Source organism: Odocoileus virginianus, chromosome 4 (genome assembly GCF_023699985.2).
Source record: "Odocoileus virginianus isolate 20LAN1187 ecotype Illinois chromosome 4, Ovbor_1.2, whole genome shotgun sequence".
Taxonomy (NCBI): domain Eukaryota; kingdom Metazoa; phylum Chordata; class Mammalia; order Artiodactyla; family Cervidae; genus Odocoileus; species Odocoileus virginianus.
This window is the reverse complement of record NC_069677.1, coordinates 55,199,492-55,220,969: the sequence shown is the minus strand read 5'-3', so window position 1 is coordinate 55,220,969 and position 21,478 is coordinate 55,199,492. Positions and strand designations below refer to the sequence as shown.

At 37.8% G+C, this 21,478-nt stretch overlaps 1 protein-coding gene and 1 long non-coding RNA gene across 2 annotated transcripts; one reads left to right on the top strand and one right to left on the bottom strand.

Moving 5' to 3' along the window:
* The first annotated feature begins 843 nt into the window (after window positions 1-843).
* On the top strand, window positions 844-21,030 carry LOC110132918 (arylacetamide deacetylase-like). Its single transcript, XM_020886548.2, has 5 exons — window positions 844-1,193; window positions 12,301-12,523; window positions 14,124-14,193; window positions 15,528-15,699; window positions 20,363-21,030. Exons 1-5 carry the CDS (start codon window positions 1,056-1,058, stop codon window positions 20,957-20,959), a joined length of 1,200 nt encoding a protein of 399 aa, XP_020742207.2. The 5' UTR covers window positions 844-1,055; the 3' UTR covers window positions 20,960-21,030.
* Window positions 1,633-7,667, bottom strand: LOC110132919 (uncharacterized). Its single transcript, XR_002312610.2, has 2 exons — window positions 7,517-7,667; window positions 1,633-1,803 (listed from the first exon to the last, which is right to left on the bottom strand). It is a non-coding gene; the product is annotated as an uncharacterized lncRNA (long non-coding RNA).
* Window positions 21,031-21,478: the final 448 nt, after the last annotated feature.

The window sequence follows — 21,478 nt, the reverse complement described above, 5'->3', positions numbered from 1 at the left end:
ATACATTGCCTGGGGTACAGATTAAATGCTCAAAAACTGTTAGCTATCTCTATGATTTTATAATCAAGGGGAAAAAAAAAAAAAAAACAAAGCCATAACACAGACCTTTATAAGAAGAACTTCTCTGTGTTCTAATTTTGCTTGCTCAGTCATGTCCGACTCTTTGCAACCCCACGGACTGTAGCCTGCCAGGCTCTTCTATCCATGGAATTTTCCAAGCCAAAATACTGGAGTGGGTAGCTGTTCCGTTCTCCATGGGATCTTCCCAACCCAGGGATTGAACCCAGGTATCTCACATTGCAGGCTGATTCTTTACTGTCTGAACCACCAGCAAAGCCCCTAATTTTGCTGAAAGATCTCAAATTCAGGGGATTCCATGCTGAATGGATAAAGGTAAACACAAAACTGCAAAACTTGTATAAAGATTTAAAGTGCTGAAATATTTTTCCTGTTTCCTTTCCGTTTTTAAAAAATCTGAATTGTGCCCTATACTGAAGTTGTTTGAATATGTTTTTTATGTTGCAGTGGAAAAAATTGTATAACTTTAACCTGTTTAGCATTTTTCACTAACAATTTTATTTGTAACAAGACAGTAAAAGTAATATAGGATACAAGTGACCATGTCTATCATACTTTGTAAAAGCTCTCAATAGTTTAAACATATTTTTTCTCCCCCACACTGAGATTTGTTATTTGAAGCATACACTGGGTTTCTTGTACTTCCTGTGGCCTTTTCTCTAATTGTTAAAGTAGTCTGCAACCAGTGATTGAGCAAAAAATGTTTGTTTACTTATTGCCTAGCAACATTATAAGGCTATTGTACTTGACGGAACCTGCAGATAATATGAGTACGGGTTTCACAGAGTTCTTTGTACTTTTCTGAGTTAATTATTTCCCAGAAGCTTACAGAATGACAATTAGACCAATGGAATTTGTGTCTAAGAAGTTAGAGAACACGTCTTAATAAATCCAAAAACTTGTGAAATTTCAGCATTAAAATATTTCAGAAGTGTATTTGCTTTGCTGCCAAGTAGAACGTGCAGTTGGAAAACATCATGGGAAGAAAGACGATTTTGCTTCTGATTGTGGGGGCTCTTGGGGCATATTATGTTTACACACCTCTCCCGGATAATATTGAGGAGCCATGGAAATTAATGTGGGTAACAACGTGTTTAAAAACTATTACACATTTGGTAAGTATAAACTTTTATTGACTCTCAATGTTTAGAAGTTTAGTCAGGAGAAAATAATGATTTTTATTATTTTTAAAATAATTTCTGCTGTTTTGGAAAGTTTACTCGAAGGTTGCTTGCTGGTTTTAAAACCTTTCAAATATTTTATCTATTGCTTAATGCAGAATGAATATGGATGGAGTAGTCAAGGAGTTTCAATTTTAAATACTAGAAAATGAAATAGACTGGCTAAGAAAGACAAAAAGTCTTATTGTGAGTTTCATGGCATGAGTGCTGCCAGAATGAAGCGTTTTGAACTTCAGAAATGGTAGAATTGAGCAACACTGTGATTAGTTACAGAATTCGATACAGTAACCTTGTATTCAGGTGTGCAAATCCTTTCTTACTGAAATGCCTGTGAACAAGTCAGCTGGTGAAAACCCAGGAGAAACAAGGAAAATGGTTTCCAGTTGAACGGTTTAATTGCTAAGTGATAGGATCCTGCATGACTGGCTCACTACCTCCTGTTCGTAGGTCATCCTCAAAGACTTGTGGTTCTTTTCTAATGAGGCTAATTACTTAGAAATGAAGCCATATACTTCGCTCTTTTAACTTTGTAGTGAGTTCTTCCCTGCAGCAAAAACAATTCATAGACAGTCTGGGTATTAAACCCTTGGCTCAACATTTCTTGCATATATTTTTCAGTTGTTTCAACACTTCTGGAGCTTAATGTAGCTCTGAATAAGTGCAATGCTTGTCTTATTTTTATTTCATTATTAGTGATTTGACCATTTTTAGTAATTTTATAGTACATGTTATTGGATTTGGGTAAATTTTGGTAGAATATAGCTTCAAGTCATTTTTTAAAAGTTATTCTTGGTTGATTTTGATTGATTTTTTTGATTTCTTTTATTATTCGGATTAATTATGTGTGTGTGTGTGTGTATACACTTATGTACACATGTCGTCCTTGTTTGTCTTTGGAAAAATGTCATTTTCTCTATAGCACTTAATCTTTTGCAATTTTCTTTTGTTTTTCTCATTTCTATCATATATAACACTTTGCTTGAGTTTCTTATAATTCAGTGTTTATTTCTGAAATTATTTTGTCTTTTTTTCTTATTCCTTTTCTGATTTCTATCAGTACCATTTTTTAATCACTTCTTTTCAACTAGAGATTATCTCCAAATATCTTCCTATACCTTCCTTAAAGATTTGTACTTCTGCTTTGTGATCTTTATTTTTATATTATTTGTTCTGAAGCATTGTGTAATTTATTTCATCTACCTTGTACCAATTATTTTTAAACTTGTTTTCTTCATATGTCGGAGGCTATTATTATTTTTCTTATAGCACATAGTACCTTGCATGAGTTTTTGTTTGTTCATGAATGTTATGCATATACCTTTTGTATTATTTCTATTTGAATGAGATGGCTTTTCTTTGACAAACTTAGAAGAATGTACTGGAGAATGGTGGAAGGGTCAAGACTTTTTTTCTTAAAGTATTTTTGCTTAAGAGCGCCTATCACTATGTATGTATGAATTTATAAATTTCTAATAAAAGACAATGGATATTTACTCCAATAATGAAAGAGACTCACCATGATCAATGACTGAAACATAATGAAGCTTGATTACTGGGACAAATTGCTATACTAAAAAATTGCCCAGAAGTAACTGTTATCTTTTAAATTATTTATCTTTTTTTCCCCCCTTGAATTGTGTGATTTCATACAGATGGGAAAAAAAATGTAGATTTACCATAAAACTCCCACTCTTTTCTTTTTTTTAAGGAAAATATTTAATTTGCTAAGTACATCAGATTGCCATATAATATAGTATCTTATGAAAATCTCTAAAAAGCCCATCACTCACTTCACTTCATGTTGAAGAAGTAACCAGGGTTCTTTTTTTTTTATATAATTTTCCTCATCCCAAGAAGAAAAAAACAAAACTTTTGCTTGACATTAATGCCACCTGACACTACTTTGTTCTTTACCAATCAACTTAAGCATAAGTTAAAGAATGGTAATTCTAATTTTTTTAATTTTTAAAAATTTAAAAAAATTTTTCATTTATTTTTATTAGTTGGAGGCTAATTACTTTACAATATTGTAGTGGTTTTTGTCATACATTGACATGCCAATGATGAAGATAAATGAAAATCATTGAATACAATCAACTATCAACTAGTTGGTGATGCAGCATTGTCTCCTGAAATAGGAATTGCAAATATATTTTACTAAAATGCCAACTCTGATAGATTGCTCAGCAGTACTCTGAAAGGTAATATGAGACTCTAAAATGACTCTGAGGTTGCATTTAGTCTTGATAAGAAATAACATGGCAATCAAATAACATTTTCAGACCTGTACCCTGTTTGGGATTATAGACATTTGTGAAAGCATTTTCCACCCTTACACCAGATTATAAGATTTTACTTATTTGCTTTGGGACACTTTGAAACTTCCTAGGTTTAAGGCTATTTAAAAAATTTGTTAGTTTTATTGCCTTCTATTCTTTTTTTTCTCCATTTGTCACTGACTCTTCCAACACTTTCTACTTCTTTTAGCTGCTATGCCTTCTCAAAGATATCACTGGTTGACCTCCAAAGGATGAACATTTTGAAACCCAATAAATACTCCTTTGAGTTTCCAAACTGCTGAGTAACCACACTTAATATGCAGAACTTTGATTAGGTGCAGCCAATGGCATAGGCACTGTTTTCTCAACAGAAATTCAGTATATATATATATATATATATATATATATATAGGTGATAGATCCTTGTATGATTGATTAATATGCATAAAACATTTTGTCCTTACACTGAGGAATATAAATTCCTGCATTAGTGAGAATTGTCCCTCTCTATCATTTGATATTTCAAATTTACATAAAAAATTGCTCCAGTGTAAAGTAATTAGCTGCCAACTAATATAAATAAATAAAAAAGAAAGAAAAATCAATGTGAAAAAAAAATTTCTCCCAGAGTATAGAGTCAGTATAAAGAAAAAAAGATAATCTGAGAAGGTATGTCCATAAGCTACTGCTCTAGTTGCTTCACACTTCACCAAATAGAGTCAAAGAAACTAAAATCCTTGTTTCAATTCAGACTCCAGGGACACTGGGCAATATTTGTAGCACAGTGGTGACTTAGTCTTTTGCTATGTATTTATTAATGTTACAATTCCTAGTAAACTCTAAAAAGTTGTGAAAATACAAAGTCACCTATAATTTTTTTAAACTTAGTACTTTCTTACACACAAATGACAACTACTTTGTGTTCAGTCTCCTAAGTCAGGTCCGACTCTTTGCAACCTCATGGACTGCAGCACGCCAGACTCCTCTGTCCTCCACTGTCTCCCAGAGTTTGCTCAAATTCGTGTCCATTAAAGTCGGTGATGCTATGTAACCATCTCATCCTTTGCTGCCCCCTTCTCATTTTGCCTTCAGTCTTTCCCAGCATCGGGGTCTTTTCCAGTGAGTCAGCTCTTCGAATCAAGTGGCCAAAGTTTTGGAGCTTCAGCTTTCAGCATCAGTCATTCTAATGAATATTCAAGGTTGATTTCCTATTTTCATATAAATACTCATCTTTAACCTGTATAACATATACCATTCTCCTATCATTTAAAAATATTTACTTGAAACTAAATAATCTTATTCTTTGAAGATAAGATACTTGAGTCTAGTGATTTATGTTTTGAAAGAGGCCTTGTATTTTATGTACTTAACTTTGAAAGCCAGAGGGCTGGCTCAATTAACATAAATTATTTTAGGGGGAAAAATGTGGACACTTTATGTCATAGGTCATAGGAATTTTAAATTTGTTAAAATTAAGTAAATAAACGCTTGTGACCCGACTATCACTTTTCTATGTTAACATTTAAAATAATTAAAAATTGTTTCCACATTTGACACTGAAAATAAAGGAGATGGAAAATGGTCCACTGGAAGTAAGAGTCTCTACCCCTTGTGTATAGCACGGAGGAACAGGTATGGGATACCACGGTGTTGGGGGCAAGGTCAGTGTGTGTGGAGCTGTTTGTGTGTGGAAGGGGTGACCAGAATGTGGAGCAGACCTGGAATATCCTTATAGCTATAGAAGAGTTGATCTTCTAAGCTCGTCAGGCACTGACTAAGCATTTGCACTTCACTTTCACCTGCATGAAGTTCTACTCCTCTGGCTGCAGTTGTGGCATTAAGGCGGTGCTTTCTGTGAGTCTATCTTCTGGCATCTCTCTAGGACAGCGGCTGGGCACCAGTAAGGAGGGATGTTTGTGTGCTACTTGAGCCGAGTGTAGCGTGAGTGGGCTGGGGCATGCAGGAGGCCGTGGGAACCACCACATTCTTGTGGACCCTGGGCAGGGCCCAAGGCGCCCTCAGAGTTGGGTTCCCGCCCAGTCTCTCTGCCCAGTCTCTCACACCCATGAAAGTTCTGTGAATACTAAGGGATCCTTGAACACTGTATCCACTGCCACGCTGTCTCTTCAATGGGCATTTCATAATGATGGCCACTACGGGACAGTATATTGTCGGTCAGGAGTGACACCTGGCTCCAGGGATCAGACCGGGGCTTGAGTCCCACATGTAGCACTTATTGTATGGGTAGTCATAAATATGTCTCCTAACCTCTCCCACGTCAACATACTCAACTGAAAAATCTGGGAATATATTACTGTTGACCAGGTTTTCATAAGAATTGAATTGGTACACAAATGGAAAGCATAATACCTGGCAAAGATTAAAAACAACTGTAAGTATAGTTATTTATCTCTGTCTCCTTTCTTCTGATATTAGCAATGCCACTTCTTTTTTGATATGATTTTATGTATTTTTGGCTGTGCTGGGTCTTCATTGCTGCATGGGCTTCTCTCTAGTTGCGTCGAGTGGGAGCTACTCTCTAGTTGCGGTTTGTGGGCTTCCCACTGCCACGGCCTCCTATTGTGCAACCGGGCTGTGGGGCGCTTGGGCTTCAGTGGTTGTGGCTCCTGGACTCTAGAGCACAGGCTCAGTAGTCGTGGTCCATGGGTTTAGTTGCTCTACAGAATGTGGGATCTTCCCTGGACCCCCTGTCTCCTGCAATAGCAGGTGGATTCTTTACCACTGAGCCTCCAGGGAAGCCACCAGCGTAACTTCTTAAAAGGATAACATTTCCTCCTAATTTTGTAAGGGGTCCTGATAACTTACTGCACCCTCCACATATGCTTACTTGGACTATGTATCCTTGGTAAGCTTTATGTAAAATATCAATATGTCATTTTGATGCATGATCCTTTGCTCAAAAATGTATATGACTGTGTCTTTGACTTCTAGTCAGCAGAACAGTTCTCAGAACTTTCTGAGATTCTGTCTCCTGGGTTATCATCCTCATTTGGCTCAAATAAAAAGCCTCTTGTTTCTTCTTAACTGATGGTTAATTGAGTCTTCATTGACATAAATAGAGATACGAATATTGAGACACAATTGAATACATATTTGGACATGGATTAGATATGGGTATAAATGCCTAACTCAGTATAAATATGGGTAGCACATTATATGACGTCCCTGGTGGCTCAGTGGTAAAGAATCTGCCTGCACTGCAGAAGACCCAGTTTCGATCCCTGGGTTGGGAAGATCCCCTGGAGGAGGGTATGGCAACCCACTCCAGTGTTCTTGCCTGGAGAATCTCCACGGATAGAGGAGCCTAGTGGGCTATAGTCCATCAGAGTTGCAAAGAGTTGGACATGACTAACTGACTAAGCAGAAGCAGCACATTATATATGTGAATATATATTAAAAGCTGTTAGTATCTTTTTATCTGTCTACCTACCTATATATCATCAATCAATTTATTGATTACATGCCAACTTTTACCATTTCTTTTGACTATAACTAACCTCCTAACTTCAGGAGTATCTAGTTAAAACTCCTGAGTACAACGTATGTACAAATCATAATACTATTTATTTTGGATCGGATTAATCAGAGACATCAGACTAGATAATATAGAATAATAACCGGAAATGACCTTTCAATACATTAATTAGAAAATTCTAATAGAGTATGGTCAGCTTAACTCGCAGGTTATGTTTCACAATGCCCACTGTTTAAAATTAAATTACTGTTTTAAGTACAGACAGTTCCTGATTAATGATGGTTTGACTTATGGTTTTTTTGACTTTATGACGGGGCAAAAGTTATACACATAGAGTAGAAACTGTACTTTGCATTTTGATTTTGGTCTTTTCCCAGGCACAAGATATGTGGGCGACTCCTTGTCATGACGCTGGGCAGCAGCAGGGAGCCGCAGCTCCCAGCTGACCCTTGACCACACGTGTAAACAGCCTACATACTCACAGCACTCTCTACTCCTACAACCATTGTGTTCTTCACTTCAGCACAGGATCAGTAAATTACACAATCTCAGCATTTTCTTGTAAGATAAGCCTTGCGTTAGATGATTATGCCCCTGGTAGGCCAAGCAGATGCTTGGCAGGTGGTCTGTGTGTAGCTGCTCAGTCTTGTCTGGCCCTTTTTTGTGACCTCATGGAATGTAACCTGCCAGGTTCTTCTTTCTGTGGGATTTCCCAGGCAAGAATACTGGAGTGGATTGCCATTTCCTCCTCCAGGGGATACTCCTGATCCAGGGATTGAACCCCTGTCTCCTGCATTTGCAGGCAAATTCTTTACCACTGAGCCACCTGGGAAGCCTGTTTGATAGGTTACATATATTTAAATGCATTTTTGACTTACAGCATTTTCAGTTTACAATGAATTTACCAGGACATAACCTCATTGGAAATGGAGGAAGATCTAGTGTTTCTTTGATCATTATACTTAATGATATATATGTATATATCATATATGGATCTCATTTATTTTGTTGTTGGCTAGTTAGAACACATTAAGCTGCTTGATGATATGTTTACAAAAGAAAAATAGACACTGTGTTCTGAAAGTAGCTCCTGATACTGCAGTGTCAACAGAGCTTCCCACTGTAATTTCAACCATATAAACCAAGCAAGTTAGCTTCCAGATAAAATGGTTTTCATGAACACCTTTGAAATTTCTTTTCTTTAGGCCTTTGATCAAATTATTTTGCCTGTATGACTAAATCTAAAAATTTTAAGCAACTATAATTTTTCACATTCAACAGGTTGAAATCAAACAGTACACCCATCAGAAATTTTCTTCTTATTTTTCAGAACTGATCTGTCTTCTCTTTCTACCTGAGCAGCCATTCAAGGTCCTTTTTTGATCTGCCTTTTATTAGAGTTTATTTATGTGAATGTCTATTTTTAGCAATAGTCTGTAAAGGTTGGAAATTATTTCACAGGCATCTTGCATTAATCATACCTCTAGCACTGTGCTTTTTTTCCCCTTATTTTTGACCCTGCCACACAGCTTATGGAATATTTTTGGTACAAAAGTATTTGGTACAAAAGTAATTGTAATTTTGTAGTGTGAATTTTAAATCATTATAACTAGGCTCAAACACATCTTCATTAATCAAAGTAAGAACCATTACAATCAACACATTTTGCCAACAAGGAATAAGTTTCTTTATCCCTATAGCATCAAAATCTATGTTTCATGATTCAACGAACACTTGGAAAGCATTTTTCTCAATCCTGCTGGTTGTGACAGTGTTTTCTCTGCAAAAGGTTGTCAAGATGCTTGAAGAAGAAGTAGTCAGTTGGTGAGAGGTCCGGTGAAAATGCCAGTTGAAGCAAAACTCTATAGCCCAATTCATTCAATTTTTGAAGTGTTGCTTGTGTGACGTGCAGTCAGGCATTGTTGTGGAGGAGAAATGGGCTCTTTCTGTTGACCAGTACTGGCTGCCAGCGTTGCAGCTTTTGGTGCGTCTCATCAATTTGCTGAGCATACTTCTCAGATGGAATGGTTTCACCAGGATTTAGAAAGCTGTAGTGAACCAGACGGGCAGCAGGCCACCAAACAGTGACCATGAGCATCTTTTCGTGCAAGCTGGGCTTGGGGAAGTGTTTTGGAACTTCTCAGTCCAACTACTGTGGTGGTCATTGCTGGTTGTCACATAAAATCCACTTTTCATTGTACATCACAATCCAGTCAAGAAATGGTTCATTGTTGTTGTGTAGAATAAAAGAAGATGATACTTCAAAACCACGATTTTTTAAATTTTCTGTCAGTTCATGAGACACCCACTTATCAAGATTTCACCTTTGCAATTTGCTTCCAATGCCAAATGAACATAAAATGATTGACGTTGAGTTCTTCAGCAATTGCCTGTATATTTCTAAAAGGATCAGCTTTGATTATTGCTCTCAATTGTTGTTGTCACCTTCTGATAACCAGCTACTCTGCTCCTCATTTTCAAGACTCTCACCTCCTTTGCAAAATTTCTTGAACCACCACTCCACCGTATGCTTGTTAGCATTTACCGAGCCAAATGCGTTCTTCATGTGAGTTGTCTCCACTGCTTATGACCGATTTTGAACTCAAATTAAAAAAAATCGCTTGAATTTGCTTTTGTCTGGCATCATATCTATAGTCTGAAATAAATATAAAATAAACAACACATAATAAATCATTAGCAAAAAAAGCATAAAGAGAGAAATGTGCATTAAAATTGTGTATAATGTAACAACATTTATTTAAGAATATATTCCAGTGTCAAGTGGCAAAGTTCAACAGTGTAAAACTACAATTACTTTTGCACTAACCTTATAGTTCCCCAACCCGGTATCAGTTCAGTTCAGTTCAGTCGCTAGGTTGTATCCAACCTTTGCGACCCCATGGACTGCAGCATGCCAGGCCTCCCTGTCCATCACCAACTCCTGGAGTTTACCCAAACAGATGTCCATTGAGTCGGTGATGCCATCCAACCTCATCCTCTGTTGTCCCCTTCTCCTCCAGCCTTCAATCTTTCCCAGCATCACCCCTGTGCAAACTTCAGTGAAAGCACAGAGTCCTAACTACTCACCTCACAAACCTCTCCCTTCATGGGGACTGTTACAGGTGTTAACGTTCAATAACTATTTTGCTACTATATTTCATGCATTAACATGTCACTTAACATTGGTACCAAGGGCATTATTATCTTTAAGCAGGTCAGTTTTCTAATTTCAGCACATCTTTTTTTTTTAATGAAACCACAACCGAATTTTTGGCATTTCTTGTCCACAGCCACTAACACTCTACTGTATGCAGTTTGTGGGCCTGGGCTCACAGGGCACGGGCCGGGACAGCAAGCCTCCTTCACTGCAGATCTGTGATGGTAATCTTCCCCTTGTCCCTTTATGGGCCATCTCCAGGAGGCAGCAGGGAAAGCTGGAGGTTTCCCTTTAAATACTTACTAGCGAAGACCTGGAGAATGTGACAGCAGACAGCAGGGATGAGAGGCAGGCTGCTCAGACTACGCGGGTCTGAGGTCTAGGCCAGTTGTAAGAGGAGGAGGACGGACACCACAGACGAGCTTCAGTGGCTGGTTTGAGATGCTGGCAGTTGCTACTAAACTAGGGCAAGAACAAAGTATTTTCCTAAGGCAAGTGGAAACATTTTTCTGGAGAATCTGGGGTCTCATTCAGACATGCTGCTGCTGCTGCTGCTAAGTCGCTTCAGTTGTGTCCGACTCTGTGCGACCCCAGAGACGGCACCCACCAGGCTCCCCTGTCCCTGGGATTCTCCAGGCAAGAACCCTGGAGTGGGTTGCCATTTCCTTCTCCAATGCATGAAAGTGAAAGTGAAGTCGCTCAGCCGGGTCCGGCCCTTCGCGACCCCATGGACCGCAGTCCACTGGGCTCCTCTGTCCATGGGATTTTCCAGGCAAGAGTACTGGAGTGGGGTGCCATTGCCTTCTCCGTCAGACATGCTAGAGTTGTGAAATGTTTCACCAGCACTTCTCTGAGGAGGGTGCGGAGGCCATGATGGACCAACTTCACCTCCTCTCCAGTCCTCACAGCTGGATACCACGGTTATCCAAACTTACAATGGATGGTTCCTTAGGATAGGCAGCCGGTCCAACGAGGTGGCCCCAGCAGCCTCAAGAGCCCTCTTGCCTAGACCATCCACGTGCCCAGGCTCTGGGCTCAGGCTGACCTCTCTTCAGAAGGATAGCAGAAGGTCAGAAGCCATGATTTCATTCAAATAACTCTCAAGAACAGAAGCCCCCAGTGCCAGGGTGCATGATTCATAGCTTCAAACAGCAAGTAGTTGCATGAGCTTCCTTCCCAAGTGTGAAGTGGGCACTGTGTGGTCTTCATGAGACTACAAGAGCTGCCCAGCCATCCATTTGCTATTCCCAAGCTCAGGTGGGGAAGATGGGGCCACATGGTGTCATCCCGATTAGTCAGGAACTGCACTTTGAGATGAACAGGTTCCCCAAAGCAGGCATCTAGGCTCTTGAACCAAAGTCACATTCAGGAACAACTACATAAGAGGACAAGGCGGTCAGCTGTTCTTAAGAAAGGTCCTTCCTCCACTTTGCCCATTCTGGTCCTGCTAAGTAATTCCAGCACATGTCTTAAACGTTCTTTTTTTCTGAAAACTCCCTCTAAACTATATCCTTTGTCAATCATACTTTGTTAAAATAGCTCTACTAGCTTGACTACTTCATGGTTTAGTTAGTAAATCACCTGCATTTCTCTGTAACAGGAGTGTCCCTTGTCTGTTCCTTTGGGCTCTGGTGAGATTTCCTTTTTGGTTGGCCACATTTTTCTTCCCCTTTGAATATTCACATCAGAGTTCGCCAATGTCTGAAAATTCCTCCCCAAGTCTTATGATCAGGCGTCTAGTTTATTGACCTCTGCCAGAGTTCTCTCTATATGTCTATGAGACATTGGTTATGTTGTTTTATGACTATGTATCCATTTCTCTCACCTGACTTTTGAACTTATATAGAGCACTTACCTTGTTTATCTTTGTACTCAAAGTAGAAAGTATAAAATCTGCCAAATTGCAATACTTCAATAATTCTTTACCTTTTTTTTTTTTTAATCTGAGGCCAACTATTGTGGTAAAGATTCTGAACCTCTTCAGATTCACCTGTGACAGTGTTACGCAGGACCTTTAGGAACACATGTGCATCCTTCTAGGGTCATTAACAGCATTGGCATTTGATATCTGTAACCTCGATGTGTTTTTCCCCTTCACTCTTATTTTAGGGTCACTTTGCTGAACTGTTGGGAATCAGTAATTCCATGGACATTACAGGGTTCTTCATGAGCATTCAAGAAGTCCCACCCACATCTGATGAAAACGTCACTGTGATGGAGACAACTTTCAACAATGTTCCTGTCCGTATATATTTACCAAAACGGAAGTCAGAGACACTAAGAAGAGGCTTATTTTATGTTCATGGTGGTGGTTGGTGTATGGGAAGTGCTGGTATGAGCCTCTCGTTGAAACTTTTAGTTTGTCACCTAGCATACATTTTACTAAGATGTTGGCTTTGACATATGTTAAACATTATCACAGATAACAGAACACTTCAGCTGTCTGAAGTTTAATTCTTTGGACCTATACTATTAATAGTTTAAAGGAATTATATTAAATCTCTCTCTGAAAAAGAATAATCAATATCAAAAGCTATAGCAGATAACAGATAAGAGGGAAAAGAATTTTATGAACTTAGAAATACAGCATTAAACTTGTTAATTGCAGAAATGATGGAACATTGTGGTGAAAACCAAAACGAAGCGAGTTGAATAGTAGATGAGAAATGAGGAAATAGAGATGGTGATGACAGTTTTTCAGTAATCTTTGATTTGAAGGAAATGAGAAGGAAGGTGTTAGATTGAAAAGAAGCACAGAGTTGAAAAAAGGTATTTTATTTTTATTTTATATAGGACACATGTACATTTCAATTTATTTGATGCGTTTTTATATATAATACATAAATTTATTATATATGATTTTACTTATAAAAACTTTTTTGTATGTATAAATATATTTTTTATCATATATGTTTCGTATTTATCTATGGAAGGCCTGTGAATGTGCTTATAAGTCGAACATGAAGATGTTGAGGAAATGTGGAGAGGGGGAAGTTGGGATGAGATTTGTCTGACCTAGAGGAAGTGGGAGGGAATTGGACTCACTAAAGAGAAGTATTGACAACAACTTTTTGTAGCAAGTGTTAAATAAAAGTTTAAAACTTAGTGTATATTCGCCATTTTAAGAATAGTCAACACCCAACTTTGAAAACTGTCACAAGACAATTTGTACTCCTCCTTTCACATGATGGAACATTTGCAACAACTTTGTATCTTGATATCGCCCTTTAGCATTTTATGATTTCTTTCTCTTCCTATTTCTGACAAATTCAATTCTATGTTCTTAAACTTTTCTTATATGCAAAAGGGAGGATTTACCCAAGCCTAGTAGCAAACATGTGTGGCCCATCCCAATCCTGTATACATGGCCAAAAATAAAACCCAAACAAACAGACCCCAGAAAGCACATATTTTTGTCTGTCTTCTAGAAAATAGGAATGTATAAATCAGGTCTCAGCTCTCCCTACTTCCCCTTTACTCTTTATCTTCCTCTGGCAGTTTTGATGGCATCTAATACTATTTCCAGAGAGCACTTATTACGCTCTCCCATTAAAGCAACTACTATTTCGCAGTGTTCCTGTCTGCGCATACGACTATCCCTCCCTATACTTGTCTTCAGTAGGCAGTGAGTTCCCAAGTATCAGGGAGCTAATATTTCTGTGTCAATCTTTTCAACACATAACAGCTGCTAAATGAAGGTAACAGAGATTAATGTTGAAGGGAATGAAGTTTGTTTAATATATTTAGTGTGAAAATGAGGCATATGTGAAAGGACCACTGAATAGAGGAATTTATGTTCTGTAGCTATGATGAAATTTTAGAAATATTTTTCCCAGAACATTTCATTGAGGAACAAGGTAGAGTAGTAAGCTTTCTGCTGAAGGGAACACCCTTCATCTGTCAGTCTCTGATTTTATTTTCATTTGTTTCAGCTTTCTTTGATATTGACTTTCTATCAAGACGGACAGCCGTTATACTAGATGCTGTTGTCGTTTCAACCAAGTAAGAACACTGTGGGATCGAGTGGTTTTTGGCTAGATGCCTTATCCAGTCAGATGGTCACAGCAGTCTTGGTCATTCCTTGGTTATGTCAGGAGTGTTCAAATGAAGTTGAGAAGATGGGAATAGAAAAAGTGAGTTTGAGCGTGACCAGAAAAGAGTCAGATAGAAAAGACTTTTATAGTTAGGCCAAGTAGGGATCAAAAAGAGCAAGTCAAGAAATTTTTATAATAAAATCTAACTATTGTATCTCATGGACAAAGGATTTCCAATGGCCTTTTAGCCTACTCTTAATTAGCAGGGCTTCAGAGTCAGAAAATGAGGTTCAAAACCTGGTGATAGAGTCAACTGGATGGCTGCCAGTTAAATATCATGTTAGATTTGTTTTCTCATGTGTAAACTGAGAGGCATAATATTTTGTATATTATAGTGTGTGTGTTTTTTTTTTTTTGAGGATTAACCAATAAGATATATTTAAAGAAATTAGTATATATTTCATGGGCTGCTGCTGCCAAGTCACTTCAGTCGTGTCCGACTCTGTGTGACCCCACAGACGGCAGCCCACCAGGCTCCCCCCATCCCTGGGATTCTCCAGGCAAGAACACTGGAGTGGGTTGCCATTTCTTTCTCCAATGCATGAAAGTGAAAAGTGAAACTGAAGTCGCTCAGTCATGTCTGACTCTTAGCAACCGCATGGACTGCAGCCTACCAGGCTCCTCCGTCCGTGGGATTTCCCAGGCAAGAGTACTGGAGTGGGGTGCCATTGCCTTCTCCATTTCATGGGATAATCCTCCCTTAAAAGCAGTTAGTCACTAAGTAACATGTGGGAATTCAGACAAAATCTAGTTTCAAAAAACATTCTAGGTTAATGACCAACAGTAGAAAAGAAACCCAATGGGAATGACTAGAAAAATGAAGAAAATATGAAAAAAATAGTGACCCCTGCATGCCAACTTGATCATTAGATTAAGTTGAAATAGAATAGTTCCTATTATTTGTTCATTATTTATTGGTTGCTAATAAAGTGTAATGACTACAAAGAAAATAACATTTTGGGAGAGGTTTAGTTTCAGGAAGTTATCACCAGGGTTGTTTTTTTTTTTAATCTAGTCCAGACTTGTCATTCAAGATTTTACTTATGTAAAAATGGCATTTGTAAAAACTTTCATGTCAAGCACAGTCATAAAGATTAAGTTTGTCTTTGAATTCATAATGACCTAAAATATGAGGTGGCTAAGGAAAAATATTACTTTTGATTTTTAGGTTAGAGCATGCACATCCACACATTTTTTGATTAACAATAACTGACTTAAAGAGCATTGTTATTCTGCCCACAGCTACCGACTAGCACCTGAACATCACTTTCCAAGCCAATTTGAAGATGTCTATAATGCACTAAAGTGGTTCTTAAGCCGAGATGTTCTTGACAAGTACGGTGTAGATCCTGAAAGAATTGGTATCTCTGGAGAGAGTGCTGGAGGGAATTTAGCTGCAGCCGTGACTCAACAGGTATATTGCTCAGATTTATTTGATTTTTTAAAAATATCCTACACTTAAATACATGTATTTCAAACTTTGAAATATCAGTGCAGTTATGTTATTATTATACTAATCAGTTTAGTTCAGTCACTTAGTCGTGTCCAACTCTTTGTGACCCAATGGACTGCAGTATGCCTGGCTCCCCTGTCTATCACCAGCTCCTGGAGCCTACTCATGTCCACCAAGTTGGTGATGCCATCCAACCATCTCATCCTCTGTTGTCCCCTTCTCCTCCTGCCTTCAATCTTTCCCAGCATCAGGGTCTTTTCCAATGAGTCAATTCTTCGCATCAGGTGGCCAAAGTATTAGAGTTTCAGCTTGAGCATTAGTCCTTCCAATGAACATTCAGGGCTGATTTCCTTTAGGATGGACTGGTTTGATCTCCCTGCAGTTCAAGGGACTTTCCAGAGTCTTCTCCAACACCACACTTCAAAAGCATCAATTCTTCTGCACTCAGCTTTCTTTATAGTCCAACTCTCACATCCATACATGACTACTGGAAAAGCCATAGCTTTGACTAGACAAACTTTTATTGGTAATGTCATATCTCTGCTTTTTAATATGCTGTCTAAGTTGTTTATAACTTTTCTTCCAAGGAGTAAGTGTATTTGAATTTCATGGCTGCAATCACAATCTGCAGTGATTTTGGAGCCCAGAAAAATAAAGTCTGACAGTTTCTACTGTTTCCCCATCTATTTGCCATGAAGTGATGGGACCAGATGCCATGATCTTAGTTTTCTGAATGTTGAGCTTTAAGCCAACTTTTTCACTCTCCTCTTTTACTTTCATCAACAGGCTCTTTAGTTCTTCTTCACTTTCTGCCCTAAGGGTGGTGTCATCTTCATATCTGAGGTTATTGATCTTTCTCCTTGCAATCTTGATTCCAGCCTGTGCTTCCTCCAGCCCAGCGTTTCTCATGATGTACTCTGCATGTAAGTTAAATAAGCAGGGTGACAATGTATTTCCTCAAAAGCATATATCAGCAAAGAAAGAAGGATGAATATTTGACCCCAAAAATAAAACTAAATAATAGAGGGAAGGTAGTAATAATGACAAGAACAGAAATTAGGATAATCAAAATGAGCTTATGGAAGATGTGAACAAAAAGCAAAAAAGTCCTGTCTAAAAGGACTAACACAATTTTTAAATCTCTTCGATTTTTGTTTGAAGAACTTTGGAATTAAAGTGTCATAATATTTCAATTAAATGGACAAATTCCAAGAAAATATAACTTGCAAAACAGACAGAACAAGAAATAAAAATCTGAGCCACTTTATAGCCATTTTATTTCAGATAAACAAAATGTATGCCTAAGAATAGGAAAAGAGTATACACTCCAGTTATTTTCAAAGAATCTTGATCTTTATGATCAGTCTGACAAGAACAATTTCAGGAAGGAAAACAATAGGTCAATTACACTCAGAAAATTAAGATATTATTATCATGAATAAAATATTAGAAAAATACATATTATATATATATACCATGACCAAGCTGTTAATAATGCAAACAAAAGTATATTTTATAAAAATGTTTCAATACATTGAGAGATCAAGGAAGTAAAATCATATCTCATGTACAAAAATAATTTTTTAAAAGTCACACTAACAATTATTGCTCACCTAAGAATAGATGTGTGTGTGAACTCAGTCACGTCCGACTCTGTGACTTCATGGACTGTAGCCCACCAGGCAGGCTACTCAGTCTATGGAATTCTACAGGCAAGAACACTGGAGCGGGCTGCCATTTCCTATTTGAGAGGATCTTTCTGACCCAGGGATCAAATCTATGTCCTTGCGTCTCTTGCATTGCAGGCGAATTCTTTATCCCTCTGCCGGGAAGCCCTAACCAGTTTAATTGCACTGATATGTATGCCTAGTGTTATTTTAAAGAAATACACAAAATTGAATGTAATAAAATGAAGGTTGATGGTTACTGGAGAGGAAGAAGGGTGTGCAAGGGTATGGTGAATTCCCTGACCCTTAAACATATTTATTACATTTCACATTTCTGCCTTATGCTGTTACATATATGTGCTATATTGAACTATAAAACTATAAAGTATAATTTTTTAAAACAGAAATGGATGCACAGATGTAGAAAACAAACATGGCTACCACGGGGAATAAAGGGGAGGAATAAATTGGGAGATTTGGATTGGTATAGAATACTACATGTGAGATAGATAACTAATGAGGACCTACTATATACACAGGGAACTCTACTTAATAATCTGCAATGGCATATATGAGAAAAGAGTCTAAAAAAGAGTGGAGATATATATATATAAACTGATCCACTTTGCTGTACAGAGAAACTAAAACAAAATTGTAAATCAACCATACTCCATTAAAAATTTAAAATAAAATATAGATTTGTTTTTTTTTTTAATCTACAGGTCAAAGATTTTGGCTATCTGTAAAGTTTTAATTCATTGGTCAAATATAATGTATTTTTGTATGTCTTCTTAACTCACTAAGTCAGTCACCTGTGAGCTATCTATTGAATAATTGTGGGTTCAGTCGCTCAGTCACTTCTAACTCTTTGCGATCCCATGGACTGTAGCCCACTAAGCCCTCTCCATGAGATTTTCCAGGCAAGAATACTGGAGCAGGGTGCCATTTCCTACTCCAAAGGCTATTTCTGACCCAGGGATGGAACCCACAGTCTCTTGTGTCTACTGCATTGGCAGACAGATTCTTTACCCCCGCACCACCTGGGAAGCCATTTAGTAATTACCACTCCTGTACTGATCTGAACAGCATTCTTCATTCTAGGTACCAAGATAAACGGAATGTGGTAATTTTACCTGAAATAAAACACTGAACTGGTTATTTAAATTTGGAAATTATTTTTACATAAAATAATCTAGTAATGAACTTTTAAATATTTTATTCTACTAACCAGTTCTAATTCCTGTGATCTAAATGAAATAAAGTAAAAATTGTTGCTATTTGCTTTTGCAGGCGTGTGTGTGTGTGTGTGTGTGTGTGTGTGTGTAAAATGTCATATTTTTATCAAAGGAAAGAATGTCAGGGTCCTGTCCTCTCTTCAACTCTATATCAAGTTTTCAGAAACTTTCGGGAACTTCATCTAGCCATTATACTTTACTCTGAGCATCACCAGCATGCCTATGGCTTCAATAATTACTGTTTATGACCTACACCAGTGGAGCTCAATGTTTCCTGGCATCAGAATCACCCAAAAGATGACAACACACACGTTGCTGGCTCCTCCCAACTTAATGTAGTGAGTCTGGGCTAGGTTGTAAGAAGTTTCATTTCTAACAAATCCCTGAGTGGTTTGAGTGCTAGTCATCTAGGGACCACACTTAGAGAAGCTAATCTCTGAGACATCCTGGGCCGTTTCAACGTGGGAACCAAATAAATGTACATAGTATGGAACGTCTCCTAAAATGTAATGCTTAATATTGTGTGTGTGCTTGCTGAATCGCTTCAGTTGTGTCTGATTCTGTGCAGCCTTATAGACTACAGCCTGCCAGGCTCCTCTGTCAATGGGATTCTCCAGGCAAGAATGCTGGAGTGAATTGCCATGCCCTCCTAAAGGGGATCTTCCCGCCCCAGGGATCAAACCTGGGTCTCCTGCGCTGCAGGCAGGTTCTTTACCATCTAAGACATCAGGGAAGCCCCATGCTCAGTATTACTGGTTCCCAAATATTTGGGGTTATGCATCCTATTGATGGAAAAATTTTAGTACACCCCAAATATATGCATATTAATTTATAGATACAGTTGTCTTAATGCACTAACCTGAATATTTGAAACACTTAAATGTTAAAATCAATTAGACTTTTGCCCAGGATTTATTTGTTTAATGTCAACATTGAATTAGAATTCCTAATGACATGATCTCCTTAAATGTTACTGCCTGTTGATATCAGTTTAGTTCAGTCACTCAGTCTTGTCCAACTCATTGTGACCCCATGGACTGCAGCATACCAGGCTTCCCTGTCCATCACCAACTCCCAGAGCTTACTCAAATTCATGTACATCGAGTTGGTGATGCCATCCAACCATCTCATCCTCTGTCATCCCCTTCTCCTCCCGCCTTCCTCTCCTCTCAGTTTCAAGGTCTTTTCCAATAAGTCAGTTCTTCACATCAGGTGGCCAAAGTATTGGAGTTTCAGCTTCAGCATCAGTCCTTCCAATGAATATTCAGGACTGATTTCCTGTAGGATGGACTGGTTGGATCTTTTAACAGTCCAAGGGGCTCTCTGTTAATACAATAACATGTATACAAAATCTTCATTTAAAATATATCAATTTCCTCTGATTGCCATTCTTGGCTGTAAGAGGAGATATTTTGCTTTTCAATCACAGATTAGGTGGTCTTTTTCCCCATCCATAAGAAAAGTAGGCGGCTTCCCTGTTGGTTCAGACGGTACCACCTGCAATGCAGGAGACCTTGGTTCTATCACTGTTTATGTTCATAGTATTTAAGTAATACACCTAGTCTTAGATATAATTGAAACTGGAATGTTCTTTGAGATATATTTCTTGTTTCTGATTATCCTTTTGAGATTCTGAATTTAACTCATACCAGTTATTGTTTTTAAATTAAAAATATATTTTTAAATGAAATTACTATTTGATCAACTGTAAATTATTTTCAGCTCATAGATGACCCCGATGTCAAGATCAAGCTCAAGACCCAGTCTTTAATTTATCCTGCCCTTCAGTCTCTTGATCTGGATTTACCATCATATCGGGAAAACTCAAATTTTCTTGGTCTGACCAAATCATTCGTGGTCAAATTGTGGAGTGGATACTTTACCACGGACAGATCACTTGAAAAAGCCATGTTCTTCAATCAACATGTACCGGTGGAATCAAGTCATCTGTTCAAATTTGTTAATTGGAGTTCTTTGCTCCCTGAGAAGTTTAAGAAAGGGCATTTTTATAACAGTCCAACTTATGGTAATTCTAAGCTGGCTAAAAAGTATCCAGGGTTTCTAGATGTGAGGGCAGCTCCCTTGTTGGCTGATGACAACATATTGCGTAATTTGCCCCTGACTTATGTCATCACCTGTCAATATGATGTATTAAGAGATGATGGAATCATGTACGTCACCAGACTCCAGAATGCTGGAGTTAAGGTGACCCATAACCACATTGAGGATGGATTCCATGGAGCACTTGTTTATCGTGGGTTTAAAATTGGATATAGAATAGAAAATCAGTATATGAGTTGGTTAAGTGAAAATTTATAGTAAAATGTCTGAACAGTGGTTCATAAAAATATATAAACCTCAGAGTAGAAAATAAATTACTGATAAAAGGTTGTGTTTGCATTGATATTTGATTATCTCTGACCTTTCTAAGTTCTCATAACCATTGTATTTTGTTTGTTTGTCTTTTTAACTCAGCAGATTCTTCTCTATCCCTTATTCTAAATGTTGTTTACTCATCTGTGTACTTTAATATTTATATTCTATATTTTTTCTTGCTGCTGTTATTCATTTCTTATAACTCTAATTTATAGCCCTAGTTTTTTGTCTAATAGTATTACTATTGAGAAGAAAGTTTAAAGGAATACATCTGGTTTGTGAAATGCTAGAGCTTCAGTTGGCATGGATTTGGAGTCTTGAAATGCTGCCTTATAGACACTCATATTTTCTTGCCAATTTTTTTTTCAAAGTGTTTGCCTCAATGCAACATCATTTGTTTATCACTGCAAAGTTCACTTCTTAATGCAAACTTCTTCCTGTGCTCAGATACCAGATCGGTGC

What these genes read in the sequence shown, in the direction of transcription:
- LOC110132918 (XM_020886548.2), top strand. Translation starts at nt 1,056, where the DNA reads ATGGGAAGAAAGACGATTTTGCTTCTGATTGTGGGGGCTCTTGGGGCA. An exon ending in TTGGTGTATGGGAAGTGCTG is followed by an intron (nt 12,524 to 14,123) that starts GTATGAGCCTCT and finishes CATTTGTTTCAG; the next exon opens with CTTTCTTTGATATTGACTTT. An exon ending in CTGCAGCCGTGACTCAACAG is followed by an intron (nt 15,700 to 20,362) that starts GTATATTGCTCA and finishes AATTATTTTCAG; the next exon opens with CTCATAGATGACCCCGATGT.